General features: G+C 37.2%; 1 protein-coding gene across 4 annotated transcripts; it reads left to right on the top strand.

Annotated features, from left to right (window-relative positions):
• Nucleotides 1-54: 54 nt before the first annotated feature.
• myom2a (myomesin 2a) lies at nt 55-19344 on the top strand. 4 transcript variants are annotated; one of them, XM_059529255.1, is made up of 39 exons: nt 107-211; nt 1105-1207; nt 2632-2724; nt 2902-3037; nt 3207-3361; nt 3668-3760; nt 6071-6159; nt 6235-6276; nt 7441-7605; nt 7684-7845; nt 8632-8773; nt 9020-9213; nt 9739-9795; nt 10901-11028; nt 11318-11501; nt 11661-11678; nt 11951-12125; nt 12233-12354; nt 12862-12879; nt 13156-13343; nt 13464-13590; nt 13694-13872; nt 13985-14099; nt 14338-14497; nt 14839-14945; nt 15022-15066; nt 15179-15315; nt 15482-15626; nt 15721-15780; nt 15902-15969; nt 16055-16168; nt 16321-16408; nt 16929-16967; nt 17071-17176; nt 17339-17502; nt 17672-17708; nt 17821-17843; nt 18151-18206; nt 18372-19344. In XM_059529255.1, the coding sequence occupies exons 2-39, from the start codon at nt 1128-1130 to the stop codon at nt 18879-18881; spliced, it is 4521 nt and encodes a 1506-aa protein (XP_059385238.1). In that variant the 5' UTR covers nt 107-211; nt 1105-1127; the 3' UTR covers nt 18882-19344. The 4 variants fall into 4 exon arrangements, with proteins under 4 accessions (XP_059385236.1, XP_059385237.1, XP_059385239.1 ...); XM_059529253.1 differs by lacking the exon at nt 1105-1207 and having other exon boundaries at nt 55-211; XM_059529254.1 differs by lacking the exons at nt 1105-1207; nt 12862-12879 and having other exon boundaries at nt 55-211.
• Nucleotides 19345-19449: the final 105 nt, after the last annotated feature.

Genomic DNA, 19449 nt, shown 5'->3' with positions numbered 1-19449 from the left:
GAACTAAATGTGTTGTCTTGTCCTCTTTCAGTCGGTAAATGGTCTGAAAATTGAGGTAAATGCTATATATAGTCTTAAGAGTGTCCTTACATGGGGCGGCTGAGGGAAGGCATTCCCTAAGTGAGTGCATTATTTTTGTTCCATCAGCAGGAGCTTTCCAACTGCTCTCAGGCTGCTCTTCCAACACTCAAAGCTCGTCTTTTCTCTTGGGGTAAGTGCAGCTTTATTTTATTAATCTGTTAACACATATGTATTTGGACACGGACATGCGCTTTCCAATTGATCATAGTGGGTGCATTCCACATATATGATTTCAATTGAATATTTTAATCATAAGATATTGAACATTGAAAGACTCTGGTGCCTAGAGCTGAAGTGATTCTAGACGTTTTGTGCTAACTTTTGGCTTTTGATGTTTTAGTGCCAAAACTCTGTTTTCTAATAGGTTGTGTTCTACTCTTAAGTACTTCTCAGAGTTTGTTTAATGCTGAACTGCACAAATTATTTTATTTGTTTGTTCGTTTCTACACAAGACCTTATCGTCACTGCAGTATGTCACATTATGTATGGGTCAAAGGTCAAAGCTTAAGGGATTTTGCTTAGATTCTTTTGCTCCCACTCAGATTTTTGAGATGTTTGTGTGTTTGTGTCCGTCAGTTGTGCCAGTTATTCTGAGGTCAGCTTTTCACTTTCTGCGTGTAATGTGATGCACTTGGGCTCATGGAGCTGCTGATGGGCTGGAATGTGAGGAGAGACAGTTTTGCTGCTAGTTTACAACAACCAGTAGCTAAAGTAAAAATGTACTCAGTTAAATTGATTAATTTGGGGCAGGCTATATTCAGTTTTAGTCTTTATCTAGGAGTGCATGTACGTTTATAAGGAGATTTATTGTATTATAGGTCTAAAGCATTTGAATTATCAAACCATTTGTGTATTACATCATGCTAACCGCGATCAACCAATATTACTTTATGCATAATACCAACAATAGTAGCACTAGATGTGCCATATTCATAATTACCATTCTTAATTGTATATTTTGTCCAGTATAAACCGTTTTAGAGGTGATTTAGATTGCGCAATGAGTTTTGGTGTGGTCAAAAGGTCTTTTTCAGAGTGTTCCCGACATGCCTGCGAGGGGCGTTACACTTTATCGGCAGGAGCAAACGCAACATCAAAGCTCAAAACATGTTGTCCAACATTCAAGGTATGGGATGTGGCTGAATTGAAATTGATTGGCCGAGCATATGGATAGCCTTGGTGTGAGTTTGGCTCATAGGCTTCAGCGGGCCAGAAGATCTGTCCCTAAACGCACAGCAGCGATCGCTTACACTAATACGCCTCTCTTTGTTGCTTCATAAGAGACCCAGAGGTCAAGTGACTTGATAGCAAAGCTAGTGTGAACTGTAAACAGACTCTACATTATGTCATACATCAGTAGTGAGGAAGGGGAAAAGATCGCTGTGCATACAGTAGGAAAATATAAAGCATGGCGCATGGAAGCTTTTCGGCTGTCAAGAAAGAAAGTGGTTTATATTGACATTTTTGGGGGGGAATTGTCGGATTTGCTTCAATGTTGGGTCTGTTGTGTTTAGGTTAACACGCATGAATAAATCAGCTTTTACCAAACCTTACTATAGATTACAGAACGGATTCTGTTGCTCTAATTAACTTGGCCCTCAAAAATCAATCTGTAAGCATACTTTGAAATATTAAAAAACTGATTCATGGCCATTTATTCACCATTTTAATCATATTTGTAATCAAACTTCTTTGACAGACACAGTCAAAGTCACTGCTCATTTTATTTCCGGATTTTGTAAAGCTTTGCCGGCGCTGTTGAATGAAACATGCTGCATTCATTTAGCATTTCCTGTTAGCATCTGTTCATTTACTTCTGCATTTATGGATTCAGCAGATGCTTTTATCAAGAACGACTTACAAAAGAGGATATGATATGTAATTTCACAATTAATTGTGTCTTTTAAATATGGTTAAAGTGTACAGCTGAATGTACCAACAAGCATTCATGTTAAACTAAATTATACCTTAATGTCATTTCTATTGAAACTTGTATGTGATGTATTTAAAAATGTTTCTAAATAAACATTTTATTTGCAATCTAGTACATTTATATTTACATTTACAAATGTAACATCAAATGACAGACTTCAGCTAAAATTATAATTAAGTGCTATAAATATATTTTAAAGCAAAAAAAGATTATTAAAACATAATGATTAAAAATGTACTTTAAAGGTAAACTTGTAATTTGACATTATTACAAAGTATTACAATTGTATAAATGTGTACTTGCTTTAAGTACACTTATAAGTGGCTTTTAATTTCATTTATATTATATTATCTGTATATTATGCAAGGGTTAATCTAGTACAAAACTGAATTTAATTTGTAGAACTAAGACACAGTTAACACTTAAAAATAAAAAGCATGTTAGGAATAATGCTACTGTTTAGTAAATACACAATATACTGTTTACTGCTATAATAAATGTGGTTCATCCTTCTGTAGGTAAAATTCTGACATTAACACAACAGTACAACTGCTCGAACCTGCTGTCTGTCACATGATAAAAACATGACTCAAATGCTGTTCTGGTGTGTATGGCAGGAAATCAAGCTCTCAGGTAGTGAAGAAGGAGCAGGTCCGGGCCACAGAGGCTATGGCGGAGCAAGCCTACACAGTGCCAACCTTCAGGGAGAGGTGAGATTTTATTGGCTCCTGCATCTATTACAGTTCAGAAGGCTATTTAAAGAGCGTGCAAGAGAAAACCTGAAGCCCACTTCCATATTTACAGATGACAAAAATGATAGTGTCACTGTACTCCTGAGACTAATTTTGTGCAATTTGACATGTGCATTTGAATTTGTGCACGCTCAGGGCTCCTGAAGGCATGCAGGAGTATCAGAGAATGGCGGCTCACTTTGGAAGAGATTTGGTTCAGCTGCAGCACGAGCTGCACAGGATGAAAGTGGCCACGAAGGAGCAAGTAGACAACATTGAGATCACTAGGGAGGTAAACGTCATCTTAAACATCTCTCCAAAATACCTGAAAATTCTGTCATCATTTACTCACCCTCGTCTTGACTTCTGTGGAACACAAGAGAAGATATTTTGAACAATGAAAGTGAAAAGCAGAGCGTTTAGCTTGGACACTTCACTCAGTCTTTCCTGTATTATAACAGGTGAAGGGAATGATGCCTTTGAGGAAGGATTTTCCTGCTGAGGTTCCCACAGCACCGGACTTCCTGGTCAGTCTGAGATCTCACACCGTGTGGGAAAAGACTCCGGTCAAGCTGTTCTGCACTGTGTCCGGCAAACCCAACCCTATTGTCAAATGGTTTGGATTCAATTTTATATTCAAAACCTTCACATAATCTGCTTTTGGTAATGATTTATTGCCTTGACTTAAACTTCAACAACATAACCTGTAATATAATTTGAATATTTGAAACAAAAAGCATTGGGATCTTCAGATTTATTCATAATACATTGTAAATTGTTTGGAAGACCATGCTTGAATGAACTGTCACGTGCATATATTTTGCTCATGCTTTGTGTTCTGTCTCAGCGTTTGTGTGGTTTTTTTTTTCACAAATTTTGTTAAAACTAAGCTGAACTCAACTGTATTTCTCTGTATTGGCAGGTATAGGAATAATGTTGCCATTGAACCCTTGAGCGCTCCTGGAAAGTACAAAATTGAGAACAAGTATGGGGTTCACAGTCTGATTATTAGCAGGTATAACCTCACACACCCTCAGTTTACAGTTAGGCCTCTAATAGTTTTCTTTTTTAAACTAAAGAAACTCCATTTTCATAAGGGCGTTTTGAGTTGCTTTTTATGTTATTTAGTTTGTATTGTATTACTTTAGTGGTATTTCATTGCAATTATTTCAGGTGTTTTGTCAATGACAGGTTGACTCTCCACAAATATCTGAAATAGATTTACCATACATTTAAGTGTGAATGGTGACCCCAGCTGTGAAAGCAATTTTTCAAGGCCACATTGTTTCAATTTCATTCGCATGGATTGATGTAGCTTACAAACAATGACTACTTTTATGGTCCTTTTTGTCAACTTTTAAAGACCGTTTGGAAGAGTGCAACTCACCATTTTCCGTTTGAAATGGCCTGGGAAAGTGAATGAAGTACTTGTGAGAGCAACTCTTTCCAATTTAGTCATAGTGAGGTTCATCTTGAAGAAGTCTCAGCTGTTGGTCCTGCTCAACTTAGCCGTGCGTCATTTGATCCTGGAACGTCTGACGCGCGTGAAGACTCGAAGCCGCCGTTACAGTAGCGCCTCTCAGAGATCACTGGCCATCGCAGTCACACTCATTCATTCTCAGGAAAGCGTGTTGCATATTTTACTACTCTCAGAGAGAAATTAAATAACGCAAATACAGGAAAAAAATGGAGTATTGGTTAGGACAAACATGTCTTATGCATTGCAAAGGAAAAGGAGTGGCTCTAAAATAGTCCTCAGGGACTGAAGGTCACATTTCGGTGCTCTATTCTCACTCCTTCAAGGACAGCGCAGCTGAGACCAACACACTGCTGTCATGTGAGATCAAGTTCTGGATGCAAAGTCTGTCCACTCATACCAAATGGATTTTGAAAGAGGTGTGAGGAACATAGAGAGCATGTTTCTAGCCATATGAGCACCAGCGGACAATGAAACATGTTTTGTCTCACCTTTAAACCTGATGTTTCTTCTTTCCCATTATAATAGTCAAGATTCAAGATTTTTATTCGTCACATACAAAATTATATATAGCATATATAACCAGCAGTGAAATGAGTCAGGTCCGCTCCATGGACAGTGCAATTATTAAAGAAAACAAAAAAACAACACAGATGAAAATATACATAAAAATAGCTATGAATAGTAAGAATGAAATAAAAGTAAACAATAAAAATAATAAAATATAAAAAAGATGTATATTGTAGAATTAAATATAGAATGCAAAATAATGTGCATGAAAGTAAACTACTCTTAAATATTAAGATACACAAGGATGTACAATGTGCATTATACTGTAGTCTTAAATTTTAAGATACATAGCAATGTACAAGAAGCAAATGTGCAAACAGGGTGACACTGTCAGTGTGTCTATGTGAGGTATTGAATGATGAATATCTTACTGATAAAGTGAACATTAAGTGGAGGCATGAAGATGTTAAGAGGCTAGTTTAGAGTTTAGGAGCCTGATGGCCTGGGGGAAGAAACTCCTCCTGAGTCTCTCGGTTTTTTGCCATCAGGCTACGGAAGAGCTTACCAGATGGCAGCAAAATGAAAAGATGGTTACTGGGGTGGGTGGAGTCTTTGATGAATTTAGCAGCACTGCTTTTGCAGCGTTTGAGGTAGATGTCCTGCAGAGAGGGGAAAGCAGACCCGGAGATGCGCTCAGCTAAGCGCACAACTCTCTGCAGGGCTTTGCAGTCTTGTCTGGAGCACAGACGACTTTAAGATAATTAATCCAAAAAGTGTAAAAACTGTGACCCTGTATTGTTTTCAAACGTTGCTGTTTCTTTGAACATTCCAAATCGGAAAATTACACCCTCCACCTTTATTTTGTAACGCAATTTGATATACACTTTAATCTGTAATGATAATTGTGAGTGTCTTTGTTTACGAAATTGCTCATTCAGTGGCTAGTTAATTCACCCCCGAAAAGAAAATCCTGTTAAAAACCATTTACGCGTCTTCACGTCACAATGGAAATCACTGGTCACCGAAATGGTCTGGTTGCCAGCATTCTTCAAAATAACACTCTTCAAAATATCACAATTTTCTTTTGTTTTCAATGGAAGAAAGTAAGTCATGCATTTGAAACAACATGAGTAAATGATGATTATTTTAAATTTGGTCAAATTCAGATTTTTGGGTGAACTAATCTGATATTTAACGAGTATGTCCCATATGGCCAATAAAATCTATATTATGCAGTATGTTTTGAAATGCACTGAAGATAAGTCTTTATATTTCTGGCTATAACACTTGCTTTCAGGCTGTTTATTCACATTGTGAAATAGTGTTGTTTGATTGCAGATGTGCAGTTACTGATTCTGGAATATACAGTGCTGTGGCAACCAATCCACATGGAAAGGCCACCTCCAAGGCTACTGTCTGTGTCAGGAGTGAGTGTGTCTTTTTCTCTTCTCATATCTTTCAGTGGACTTTTAGTAATCTACCTTGCTTGTCTTTCCATGTAGGGCCACCAGGGGCAGGAGAGCTCTCCCATCTGCCAGGACAAGGTGAGATGGAGCTTGTGTTTGGCTGAAGTCCAGGTCTGAAGGTCCTTACTTGAGATCGTGAGCCATAAATATCTGTTCTGTTCCAGGCAGAGAGCCTTGATAAGACATGGAAACAATGTCACATTTTTTCCCAGGGTTCATTTGTCCCTGTAAACAGAAGGCAGTGTGGTAAACACCTCCTAGAGCAGAATATACAAACAACATGCATTCATAGTTATTGTTATTCTCATAATAACTTGAAGAACTGGGTTGTGGACAATTATATAAACAGAACAACTTGCTTTTGTTATGTGAAATTTAATATGAAATGTAATCAATATGACATGTGAAGACAATAGGCTGATAATAACAGGGATGAAGTTTATTTCTTGGGAAGTTAAGTAAATGATGTATAGTTGATTAAAACATAAATAAATGTAAAAATAAACAAACAAACAAAACATAAATACAATTAAATATATTAAATGCTAAATAGTAAATACATATTACTTTTTGTAATATGAGTTGTAATTATGATTAATCATAGTACTAAAAATGACTAAAACCTTAAAATATTTCAAAGTATTTCAAATATTTATAAGATGATAGTAATTTTAGGAAATATCTTATTTATTTATGTATTTATTTTTGCAGCTTTCAATATTTCATGTATGTCAGGAACTGATCATTGTGAGAGCAATCTCTATAATTAAAATATACAATAATCACTTTTTGAGGGAACGCAAAACTATCCAATAATCACTTTTTGGAAGGACTACAAAAGTTTTACGAGTGAACGCAAAGTTTTTCAGGGCAACACAAAAGTTCTATTAGCAAATGCAAAAGATTTAAATATATTTTACCTACCATCCTAATATTTTAAAATATTTAAAAGTCATGGAAATATCTATGGTGGATATTTTTTGCAGCTTTTACATATTTCATGTAGGTTAGAATTTATCTTTGTTAGTGTAGTCTCTATTATTAAAACATCTAATAATCATGAAAAACAGTCAGGGAAATTAATTGTGCTAAAATAATGAACACATAAATAAATATGTATTTATATCTCACAAACACATTAGCTAAACATGTTATGCACAAGCATATCAAGTGGTCTGGTTTGTTGCTATGGTGCATGTCTGATCGTCAGGTGGTCTTGAGTTTCTGTTGTGTTTCCTGTAGTTCCTCTGCTCAGCGGCATTCATCTCAGTAAGCTTGAGGTGACCCTGATGGAATCATTTGGGGTGACGTTTGGTACTGAAGGAGAGTCTGTTAGTCTGGTGGCTAACATGGTGGTGGTGCCTGATCTGCCAAACCTGCCACCCGAGACCATGTGGTACAGAGATGGTGAGATGCTGCGTTTCTCATTCAGATTAGAACCATACTAAAAATACTGATACTAATACTTTGCATTTGTGTGTTTAGATACTTTGCTAATGCCATCCAGGTGGGCTGAGATGTCTGTTGGTGGTGGGGTCGCCAAGCTCACTCTTCCTCACCTGAACAAGGACGATGAGGGTCTTTACACGCTTCGCATTTGGACCAAGGATGGAACTGCAGAACACAGTGCTTACCTGTTTGTTAAAGGTACACAATAAGTGATAAATGCATGAGTAATCTAACCATCACTATAACAATTTATATCAAAATTTGTCCACCCAGAAACTTTGTGGACAACTTTTTTAAGAGAATGCAAAAGTTTAGGGAGCAAATGCAAAAGTTCTGGGGATGAAATAATATGAGATGGGAGGAAAAATTATATTTTGATCCTTTTGCCTTTGTTCACAAACTCTTCTGCATTTAGATTATGCATTCCCCTGAGAAACTTTGCACTCGCTTTTGTGTTCCCTCATAAACTTGTGAGAGAATGCAAACATTTTGTGAGCAACCCCAAACTTTCTTGTGAGAATGCAAAAAGTTCTGAAGATGGAAAAAATATGAGACAGAAGAAAATTTATATTTAAATGGTTTAGAATTTTCTGGCAAATAACCATGTCTCCCTGAGAAACTTTACTTTCGTTAGCAAAATTTTGCATTCCCCAAGAAACTTTACACTTTTTGTACAAGTTTTGAGGGTAACACAAGAAACTTTTGTGAGAGGATACAGAAGGTGGTGGAAATAATAATATGTAATATATTTCAATGCTTTCGCATACTCACAAACGTTCATGTTGCCCTGAGAGTGTACTCAAAAAAATGTGTGAGCAAACTCTCAAATATTGAAATATAATTTTTCCCATCATCTTTTTTTTTCACCTTGTCACTTCTGGGTTCTGGAGAGGTATTACATTTAGTATAACACATAAATGAAAAGCGATTTAAATTTTTTTTTTGAAACATCCATTAAATATACTGTATGTATTTGTTGCACAGATGCCACTCCCACAGTGGCTGGGGCCCCTGGAGCCCCCATGGATGTTGCCGTCTTTGATGTCAATGCAGATTACGTCCTGGTCTCCTGGAAACCTCCAAACACCACCCATGAGGCTCCCATCACTGGATACTTCGTGGACAGGTGAACATGCACTACAAATAAAATTATACACCATAAATGGAATTCTTAAATAATTTAAATTTAAATATAAATAATTTAAATGTATTAAGTTATTTTTTAAAAATATTTAAATTATTAATTAATTTAAAAAAATTTATTATTTAGATGTATACTGTAATTAGGAGTTTAATGCACACAAAAAAAATAATAATAAAATCAATTTTAGATGTATTTTAAATGATCTTACATACATCTTGCATCTTGCAGACGTAAGTCAGGAACTAAAGACTGGGTCCAGTGCAATGACTCCCCTGTCAAAGTGTGTAAGCTGCCCGTCCACGGCCTTACCGAGGGGGCGTCCTATCACTTCAGAGTGAGGGCTGTGAACAAAGATGGCATCAGTCTGCCTTCCAGGATGTCTTCTGGAGTGACCGCTGCAGATGTGGAGAGTGATGTGGAAGGTAGGACTACAAACTCAGCAGAAAAAGGCATCTTGTGCCAAAACAGGACCAGTATAACCCACATACAGTAATTTAAAAGAGCAGTTACAGTAAGCAAAAAGTGAGCTTACATCAGTAGCAAAAAGTAGCTTCTTTAAGCTCCAGACACATTAACCTTCAGTCACGATAAGTGTGCAACATGCAGCGTTACGCTTTATACTTACTTATGTTTGCCCTGAATTTACAATGGGAATCTTCTCACAGGTGTGATCCAAGTGCCTTTGATACCTTTGTTGTGCATTTCACTTCTGTGTTTTTTTTTAGATTTGCAATTCATTATATGCATTTAGTGTCACATTTGAAATACATACAGTAAGTTGCTATAAACCAAATAACACACATCTACATAAATAAACTCACATATTGTACACAATATCTTAAAGGCATCTGTGATGATAGCTTTAAACACAGACTGGTGTTTAATGTTCAAATAGAAACACCCAAGCTGATGGGAAAATGAAGTATTATGTTTATGTATTGAAACAGTGATTAAAATCGAAGGGAAATATGACATTGCCATTCGACAGGAGGAACTACAAGGAGGTACACTCGATTTCAGTTTTCACCGAGCCATTAATATCATCTCTCTCCATCTTTTCAATCCAACCAACTGCATGTTGTTTCTGTCAAAATACCTTACAACTTAACAGTCCATTTTTCATTCATTCACTCCATCTAGTAAAGGTTAAACATAAACCTTGAGTTTTTAAAACCATGACATATCCACAGAGTTTTTTCATCAACTTCAAGATTTTAGGTTAGGATTCAAATGAATGGAAAGTGTCTTATATCTGTCCTGTTATTTTAATCACTTGTTGTAACAAATTCATTTTTAAAAGTAAAGATATTACATGTAATCTTAATATGTAATCACCAAATTAATATGAGATCGTGTAAACAGCATATCAGATAAATTAGAAAAGAAATATCAACATGCTGTTTATAAGACTTCCCAAATGTATTTTATGCCAGCTGCACAGACTGGTCTGACAACAAGAGCAACAATGAATAAATGGTAGCAATGATAATAATTTAGGTTAATAAAAGTCACATATTAAATGTATACTGACTAATCAACTAACCAATATTTTTCCAAGACTTATTTACTGTCGTCACCACATTTAACCCAAAACGTGTGTTCCTCAGATTTAATTTAACCAGCAAATAAATGGGTGAAATAAATGTGTCAAATGTATTAAATCCACCTTAATTAAATGAATCCAATTAAATAAAGTTAAAGTTAAATTATTATTATTATTATTATTACTCCTGTAGTGTGGTCCAAAATGTAAAACTTTGTATACCAAAATATGACAAAATGAATTTTTGGCTAATATTTATTTTCTTAAACAATACTTATTGTCTTATAGAATTTTTTCCCTTATAACACTCAGAATATCCACAGAATATTCTAAGGAACGGTAAAGTACTCACTTTAATATACTGCCTTTCAGTTCTTTCTCTACAGTAGCTTTGTTTGTCAGTAAACAGGTCCTTTTTTCCCCAAAATTCATGTTGTCTCAATACATTAGAGCTAAGTTACTAACACACTGCAAATGAGGGGGTATATGTAGATATTATTAATGTTTTTTTTTCAAACCCTAAGTATTATTTTGTATAAATAAACATCTGATTTATTCCTGTTTAGTGTATGTAACAATACCAGATCCACCCACCAATGTGCATGCTACAGAAATAAACAAAACATACGTTGTTCTGAGCTGGACACCACCTAGCCCTCGTGGACGAGTGCCTGTGTGGTACCTCATTGAGAAGGTGTGTGTGCACTTCTTTATCTGTAAAAAAAAAATTCTGATATAATGCTAAAAATCTAATAAATAATGGACATTTCTTAATCACAATAGTTTTAAAAATAAACAATCTTAGATTTAAAACCGTCAATAGTCAAGAAATAAATTTATTTTTATGTAATATTTAAATGTCATACACAATTACTGTAATATAATTTTACAGTACTAGAAATAGGTTGTTTTTCCCCATAACTCCTGGGTTGTTAAGGGGAAACTCTCCTCATAATGGCCATCTGTGACTCTCCATGACTTAGTGTGTAGGTGACAGTCACATCTGGCAGAGAGTCAACACTGCGGTCCAGCTACGATCTCCCCGTTACCCTCTTTATGATATGGAGGACAAGAAATCTTACCATTTCCGTGTAATCACTGTCAACAAGTATGGCTCAAGTGAGCCGTCGGAGCCCACAGCAGCCATCCAAAAGGTGGACCCTTATGGTAAGAAGGCTCTAAACTGTCAAACTGCAACTTAAGAGTCCAGCTGTTATGGTTGTTTAACTCTCAGATGCACAGCTGTGTTAAATAAAATGCCCAGAAGATGTTGTTCAGTTTTGTTTTTTAATCCTACAAATGCTTCTTCTATGCTGTATTTTGCAGGTGTTGTTTCGAACATTGGTATGTATGTTATGTTACCACAGCCTTCTGCTTTGCGAAACGGGAAATCACTTAGATCGCTAACAAAAGTTTCAAGTAGTATGATCTTAAAAGCTGTCCCCCTCTACAAGGACTCGGACACTTCGTTGTTGTTTGGCTCACTTTTATAATTTTAGTCCCACCTCAGACCACCTTCATCCACCATAACATGTTCACTTTCAGCAAGGAAGACTTCCACTTCCATCTAAACCTGTGAAAATATATATTTTTAATTGTGTGTTTGGTTTGTGCAGGTGTCCCTTCTGCCCCAGGACAGGTGATTGCTTCCAGAAACACCAAAACCTCTGCATTTGTGCAGTGGGAGCCCCCGAAACACGCCAACAACCTCATGGGTTATTATGTAGATGCATCTCTGGTCGGCTCCAAGAAATGGTTCCCTTGTAACCACAGGCCTTACAAGCACACCAGGTAAAATGAACGCAAAACTGTCCAGATTTAGTTTGCTTGAAAGATTTTGACTGGTTTCTGGAAGTAGGTTTACATTGTGCTTGACTATCTGGATTTACATTTGTCAGGTTTGTGGTCCATGGTTTGGTCCCCGGAGACACTTACGTGTTCCGTGTGCAAGCTGTGAATGCTTACGGTTTGAGTGAAGAATCACAGGAATCTGCTCCTCTCTTCATTGATGCTGCTCTTTGTACGTATACGACTTTGCTGACTCCTGTAGCAGTATTACAATGGTTATAAAGGAAAGGGGAGCTAGGATCAGACAATTAGTTAACAAAAATGGTATTTAATTTTTTATTTAAAGGCACACTAAATAATGTGTGTGTGTGTAAAATATTATTATATTAAAGGTACAATAATATTTTTTTGTGATTTACTGGCCTGAATATAACAGTGGTCTTATAGTTTATACTGACACCTATTGGTGTGGATGTATTATTATGCAAAAACAGACCTTGTCAGTTGCAGTAAAATACTATGCAAAAAATATACAACAATAGAGAGGACATATAGTACACCTTTGTGTGTGTGTGTGTGTAGGTGTGTAGGTGTCAAACTGATTTTAAATGGAAAAAGACATAGACGACTCAGAAATTACATATAACTGGTGGACTTGTACAATTTCTCATTCAGCATTTCAATAAAGCTCCATGTTGTGAAGTCGTTGCCATATAAACATTTGTGTTATCTTATACAGTTGGGGCAGTGGAGTATGGTACGTACAGTATGTGATATATTCCTATTTCTAAAGTGATTTAGCACATGATCCACGCCTGTTATTTGCACACAAGCCTATTAAAATCACTTCTTTTCTTCACATTTAAAGTCTTGGCTGCTTGTGATTTGCGTATGATGTATGTTACCAATCACTACCAATTCACAGTCAATTATTATTTGATCCAAAGTGGCTCCAGTCGCTCATACTGTATGTGATCGCCAGGACCTTAATCCGTCTTGCTGAACGTTTTTTCCCTCTGTCCCACATAATCAGCTACTCCCTCTGCCCCATACGACATCAGTCTGCTGAACTGTAATGGATCCTCCATGACCCTGGCCTGGAAACGCCCCAAAAACACTGGCGGCTCAAAGATCACGTCTTACTACCTGGACAAACGCGAGGCAGAATCAGTGGACTGGAAGGAGGTTAGCCCCAGTCCGACTGCCCACAGGACCTTCACGGTACATATTCAAGAGCTTTAGATATTAACATTTGCTGTGTAATGTTTTATTTTTACAGATGCAATAAAAACTACTCTAAATTTAAACAGTTGTTGTGTGTTCTTTCTGGATTGGATCCAGGTGGAGAATCTGACCACTGGAGTGTTCTATGAGTTCAAGATTCAGGCTGCTAACTTGGCTGGAGTTGGCCTTCCATCTGAGCCCAGCAAAGCTTTTGCCTGCGAGGCCTGGACAATGGCTGAACCTGGTCAGTAACTGCACTGAGTTAAACATCAATAGCTCCTGTCACGAGGTTGCACAGCAGAAAATACCATCTTGTCTAAATACATAATTTCTCTCTTTGTTATCAGGCCCAGCATATGACATTAGTTTCTGGGAGGTGCGTGATACCTCCATCCTGGTGCAGTGGAAGCCTCCTGTGTACGCCGGAGCTGTTCCCATCACTGGCTACTTTTTGGACATGGCTAAGAAGGGCTCATCAGAATTTGTCGCCGTGAATGCGGAGCCAGTTGGCCATTGTTACCTGAAGGTATCACAAAACCCATCATTATGTTGCAAAACTGAAAAATTGCAACATTAAGAAAAAAACATGGATATGATAAGTGAAATAAATATTCATATGTTCATACACTGATCTCTAGGTGTCTGGACTAGAGACTGGAACTTCATATGTGTTCAGAGTGCGGGCTGTGAATGCTAAAGGTGTTGGAAAAGCTTCAGTTGTGTCCGATCCTGTATGTGCTAAAGCACTGCCAGGTAACTGCAATACTGCATTATTACTAACTGTAAGCACTCATCAATAACCGTTCTTAAACATGCAGCATATAGGTTTTGCTCCAAATCATATTTCTTTCTTGATTGGAATACAAAAGATGTTTAGCAGGATCCCCATGCTGCTATTTTCCCTACAGTGGAAGCAAATGGGATCACCTTTCATCGTATGACAAAAAGTGGATTATGGTAGATACAACTTTTGATGTTCTTTTTTTTTAAGGTACAAAGGAAATTGTATGTGGTGTGGATGATGAGACCGGAGACATTTTCTTGAACTTTGAAGCTTGTGATGTTTCCGAGACTTCGAAGTTCACATGGTCAAAGTCCTACAAAGAAATCACTGAATCAAGCAGGGTCTCTATCACCTCCTCTGGAAGACAGTATGTCTGATCTGTGCGGATTTTGTCATTTATTCAACCCAGTCTCATGAAAATGTAAAAGTACCATAGACGTTGGAGATTCTTTATGAATTCGTACAATCTGACTCGTATGAAAAAAATTGGGGGGTTAAAAGCCACCACCAAGGTCTAAGGGGAGCGTCAACAGATTGTACAAAAATGTACAAACGATATTCATGCGAAATTGCAATCAGTTTATCAAATTGTAAAATACTTACAAATAGTCATGAGACTATGTTGTGTATATTACTACAGTATCATTGCATATTTAAGTTCTGTAGCAAAGTGGTATATATTTACAAGCTGCAATGTGTTCTGTCAAGCTCGAAGTTGACATTTGTAAATGCTGAGAAGGACGATCTGGGCATCTACTCTGTCGCGGTGACCGATACAGATGGAGTTTCATCCAGTTACTCAGTCAATGACGAAGGTCAGATATTGGGTTTAAATATCTCTTTCTTTATTTACTTAAGTTCAATAAATATGATGCCTGTTTTCTTTCACAGAGCTCAAGAAAATGCTTGAGCTGAGCTACAACATCAAACATCCCAGTGAGTTGCCTGTGGATTGTTCAGGAATGATTTTGGTTGCCATTTCATGAGGATCTAGATCATCTAAGAATGATTTAGTGTTTAAATGCATTACGTTTTACTTTTTTATCAGTTGTTCCACTGAAGACGGAGCTGAACTATGAGATTCTGGAGAAGGGTCACGTGCGTTTCTGGGTGCAGGCTATGAAGCTGTCCTCCTCTGTCAACTACAGGTTCATCGTCAATGATAAAGCCATCACGAGTGCTGAGGTACAGACCAGCACTTCACTCATATGATATATCACTCAATGTTTCCCAAAAACCTTTAAACCATTTTTTTTACATTTAGGAAAAAATAAACTATTATTATTATGTATGTTAATCACAGTTAAAAGCCTTGATAAAACTGTTTAAAATGATTTTAATGTGTGTTTAGGGTTACAAAATCAGCCATGATGTTTCTACTGGAATCATCCAGATGACTGTTGAGCACTTCACCAAGGCCAATGAAGGCACTTACACCATTCAGATCCACGATGGCAAGGCCAAGAGCCAAAGCTCACTGGTTCTTGTGGGAGACGGTAAGGGCTTAACAGTGTATAGTGCAGTTTTGGGAGAAGTTCAGAAGTATAAAACCTCTGTGAGCACATGTTCTTTGTATTTTTCCAATCTTAGCATTCAAAGTTGCTCTGAAGGAAGCTGAGTTCCAGAGAAAAGAGCACATCAGAAAACAAGGTTTGTGAAGCAACATAAATACCACAAAAATGCCAAACTTGTACACCATATTCTCCATATTGTTTGTAGTATGTGGTCAGTGTTCATTTATTAATCAGTTACATTATTCTGGTGTTCCCAGGCCCTCACTTCTCAGAGTACCTGTCTTTCCATGTGACGGATGACTGCACAGTGATGCTAGTCTGCAAGGTAAACACAACCCAGCAATATAGGGACTGTTTAACATTGATACCAGAGTCTCATATCATTATCCTCGCCAATGTTTACTCTGTAGCTGGCCAATGTGAAGAAAGAGACAACATTTACCTGGTTTAAAGATGATGAAGGAATCACTGTTGATGTTCCACCAAACCCAATGTCTGGATCTTGCTCTCTTCCAATCCCCATGGTATGACAACCAGCGCTCCAGAGATCAAAGCTTATAAAGCATGAGCATAAATGTAGCTAATCTTTTAAAGAGTCTAAAAACAGTTTAGACCCTCATTGTTCTGAATATGTAATTACTTAGTTTTTATTGTAACTGTTTTTTTGTTCTGACAGTTCTCCAGGAAAGACCAGGGAATTTACAAAGCTGTACTGGGTGATGACCGTGGAAAGGACACCTCTGTCTATGAAATTTCTGGCAAAGGTACTCGTCTTTGAATTATATATTTACTATATATATACTGTAAATATACTGTGTTACATACATATTACTGTTTAAAGGATTGGGGTCAGTAAGATTTTTTTTAAGCAGTTAATACTTTTATTCAGCATTGACACCTTAAATTGATCAAAACTGTCGGGAAAGACTTATAATTAAGAAATATTAAGCAGCACCACTGTTTTTAACATTGATTATAATGTTTCTTGAGCAGCAAACTAGCATATTAGAATGATTTCATGTGGCACTGAAGACTGGAGTAATGATGCTGAAAAATTCAGCTTTTTCATGAATAAATAAAATTTTAAAATGTATTCCAATAGGAAGAGGTTCTTTAAAATGTTGATAATATTTCACAATATTACTGTTTTTACTGCACTTTTGGTCAAATAAATGCCACCTTGGTGAGCATAAGTGTCCCTAAACTTTTAAACAGTAGTGTATTTATAGATGTAAACACTATTTGTCATGATTATGATTTTTTTTTTTATTCTCTTTTTGTCAGTGTTTGAGGATATCATCAATGCAATCGCCAGTATTGCTGGTATGTTGGTTACTCTCTTCTGATTTTATGAACCTGCTGAAATGATTAGATTAAATCCAATTAAGAATAGTATGACTATTTCGGTTTGAATGTTTTGTTGCAGGTTCCTCTGCCTCTGACTTGGTTCTTCAGTGCACACCGGAGGGTATTAGACTGCAATGCTACATGAAGTACTACACAGAGGAGATGAAAACTAGCTGGTTTCATAGGTACATCCACATGAAGAGAGACAACCATATTTTCAGACTGTGCTAATGAAATTATATGATAATATAAGCTTGAGATCAAAACAGAATTTGAAAGAAATGTGTGTTGCATTTGGTGGGTTATAGCCAATGATAGTGATTTTCTTTTGGATGTTTTGGCTTTAGAGAGAGTAAAATCTCCTCCTCAGAGAAAATGAGAATCGGAGGCACGTCTGAAATGGCCTGGATGCAGATCTGTGAGCCCACAGATAAGGAAAAGGGTCAATATACCATTGAGATTCATGATGGGAAGAAATCACACTCTCGCACCTTTGACCTTTCTGGGCAAGGCAAGTGGAAGCTAGACTGCTGAACATTTTGCACACAAAATCTACATTAAATAGGTTAAAAATGCAATCTCTTTTGTTTCTCATTTTCTTCATCATGAAAACACTTATTTGTCAGGTGCTATGTTAAAATGTTAATTACTTCTTGCAATGTGATCCTCCATTCCAACAGCATACACCGATGCCTATGCAGAATTCCAAAGACTGAAGTAAGAGAATCCCCATTGCTTCAGTTTATTCATATTTTTCTCTTATTTTCTTCTTAAGGATCTTCTTAAAACACCCCACACACACTGATATTTTCTCTCTTTCTTTCATCAGAGCTGCTGCCTTTGCTGAGAAGAGTGAGTATTTCTGAGAACTGCTCAAATGCAATATTAATAACGCTCTAATCTGGCATTCATACATACTTGAAATCAGGCATTATAACAATGGAGTGTAAATTTGTACAATGAAAATAATCTAATTAAATCATCTTAAGAATGTGTTCAGATGCCAGAATCATGAGCCAAATTTTCGTACAAATGCAAGCAACCTATTTATTATAAAATCAACTTAATTTTTTATACAGAAACCTATTAATTCTTTAGATTTTTACTTAAGTTGTAAATAGTGTCCAGATGTGATATATGAACTATTTACTCTCTGTAGACCGTGGTAGAGTAGTAGGTGGCCTGCCAGACGTTGTCACCATTATGGAGAAGAAGGTACTATATCTTTTACTTTTCCCATGTTCACTAGACCTACACTACGTATTTCCTATTAATACATTTCTAACAACTGAACTGTGTTGTCAGAAAGTGTTCATATATTATACCGATGACTGATTCATAGTTCATCTGCACATACTTTGTGACCTTTCACATCTACAGAGCCTGAGTCTAACTTGCACAGTGTGGGGTGATCCCAGCCCAGAGGTCACCTGGTTTAAGAATGAGCAGGAAGTTGTGTCTGACGACCGCTACAAGATCACCTTTGAGGGCGGCAAGTTCGCCAGCCTCACTATCAATAATGTGCAAGTTGAAGATTCTGGAAAGTACAGCATCAATGTACGGAACAAGTACGGAGGTGAATTCGTGGAGATCACAGTCAGTGTCTACAAACAAGGCGGAGACATCCCTGAGCCCAAACTGGGACAGATGGCCAAGCCCGTCGTTACCCCCAAGCCAGTTACACCCGCTCCACAGTCTGCGAAGACCCCGACTCCTCAAACTCCTCAACCTCCTCAAACTCCTACACCCTCCGTTAAGTCCCCAACCCCTACTCCACCTCCCTCTGTGAAATCTCCACCTCCAGCGCCTAAGTCCCCCACCCCACCCAGATCCATGAGATCCCCCACCCCGCCAAGATCCATGAGATCCCCTACCCCTACTAAGAAGTAACTAGTAAACCATAAAATCTGAAGATTCGTTTAGTATTGACAAAGTTGATGTATAGTCTTTCAATTCAAATCAACTGAAGATGATCTGTTTTAGTTTTTGCTGCAGTAGTCTACAAATTAGGATCTGTCACTGGTACAACTGCGAGGTTAAATATACGTACACTAAAATATCTCGGGGAAGAGTCCCTTATTATCAGCTTTAGATTCCAGTGTACCAGTTTTCATCTCTGAAATAGAAAAAAAATATATATATAACAAAAATAGGAAAAATAGGAAAATTGTGTTGTATGTATTGCTTTTGCAGCCAAATGATAAGAAAGATGCTGTTGGGCCTGTCAAAAATCATCAGAAAGGCCACCACTGTCTTATCTGTTTTTGTTCAGTACCCCTCCCAAATGCTTGTTGGTGCCATTAAAAATCAACCGTCTCCTCTCTGGAGTGGATCTTTGGTTGTCTGAGTTGAATTTTGTCTCTTTGTTTATGTCACCCCCCCCCCAGTACTGCACATTTTGTATGTCTCCCTCATCAAAAAAAAAAGAAAAAAATCCTTGAACACACACACCCGGAGC

Source organism: Carassius carassius, chromosome 38, assembly GCF_963082965.1.
Source record: "Carassius carassius chromosome 38, fCarCar2.1, whole genome shotgun sequence".
NCBI classification, from domain to species: Eukaryota; Metazoa; Chordata; class Actinopteri; order Cypriniformes; family Cyprinidae; genus Carassius; species Carassius carassius.
Note: the sequence above shows the minus strand (reverse complement) of the source record. Positions and strands in the feature narration are given on the sequence as shown.

Bases quoted from the DNA above. Each gene is read 5' to 3' on its own strand.
- myom2a (XM_059529253.1), top strand. From the start codon at position 60: ATGCTATATATAGTCTTAAGAGTGTCCTTACATGGGGCGGCTGAGGGA. The intron at 3,761-6,070 runs GTATAACCTCAC...GTTTGATTGCAG, and splicing joins CACAGTCTGATTATTAGCAG to ATGTGCAGTTACTGATTCTG. The intron at 9,214-9,738 runs GTAGGACTACAA...GTATTGAAACAG, and splicing joins TGTGGAGAGTGATGTGGAAG to TGATTAAAATCGAAGGGAAA.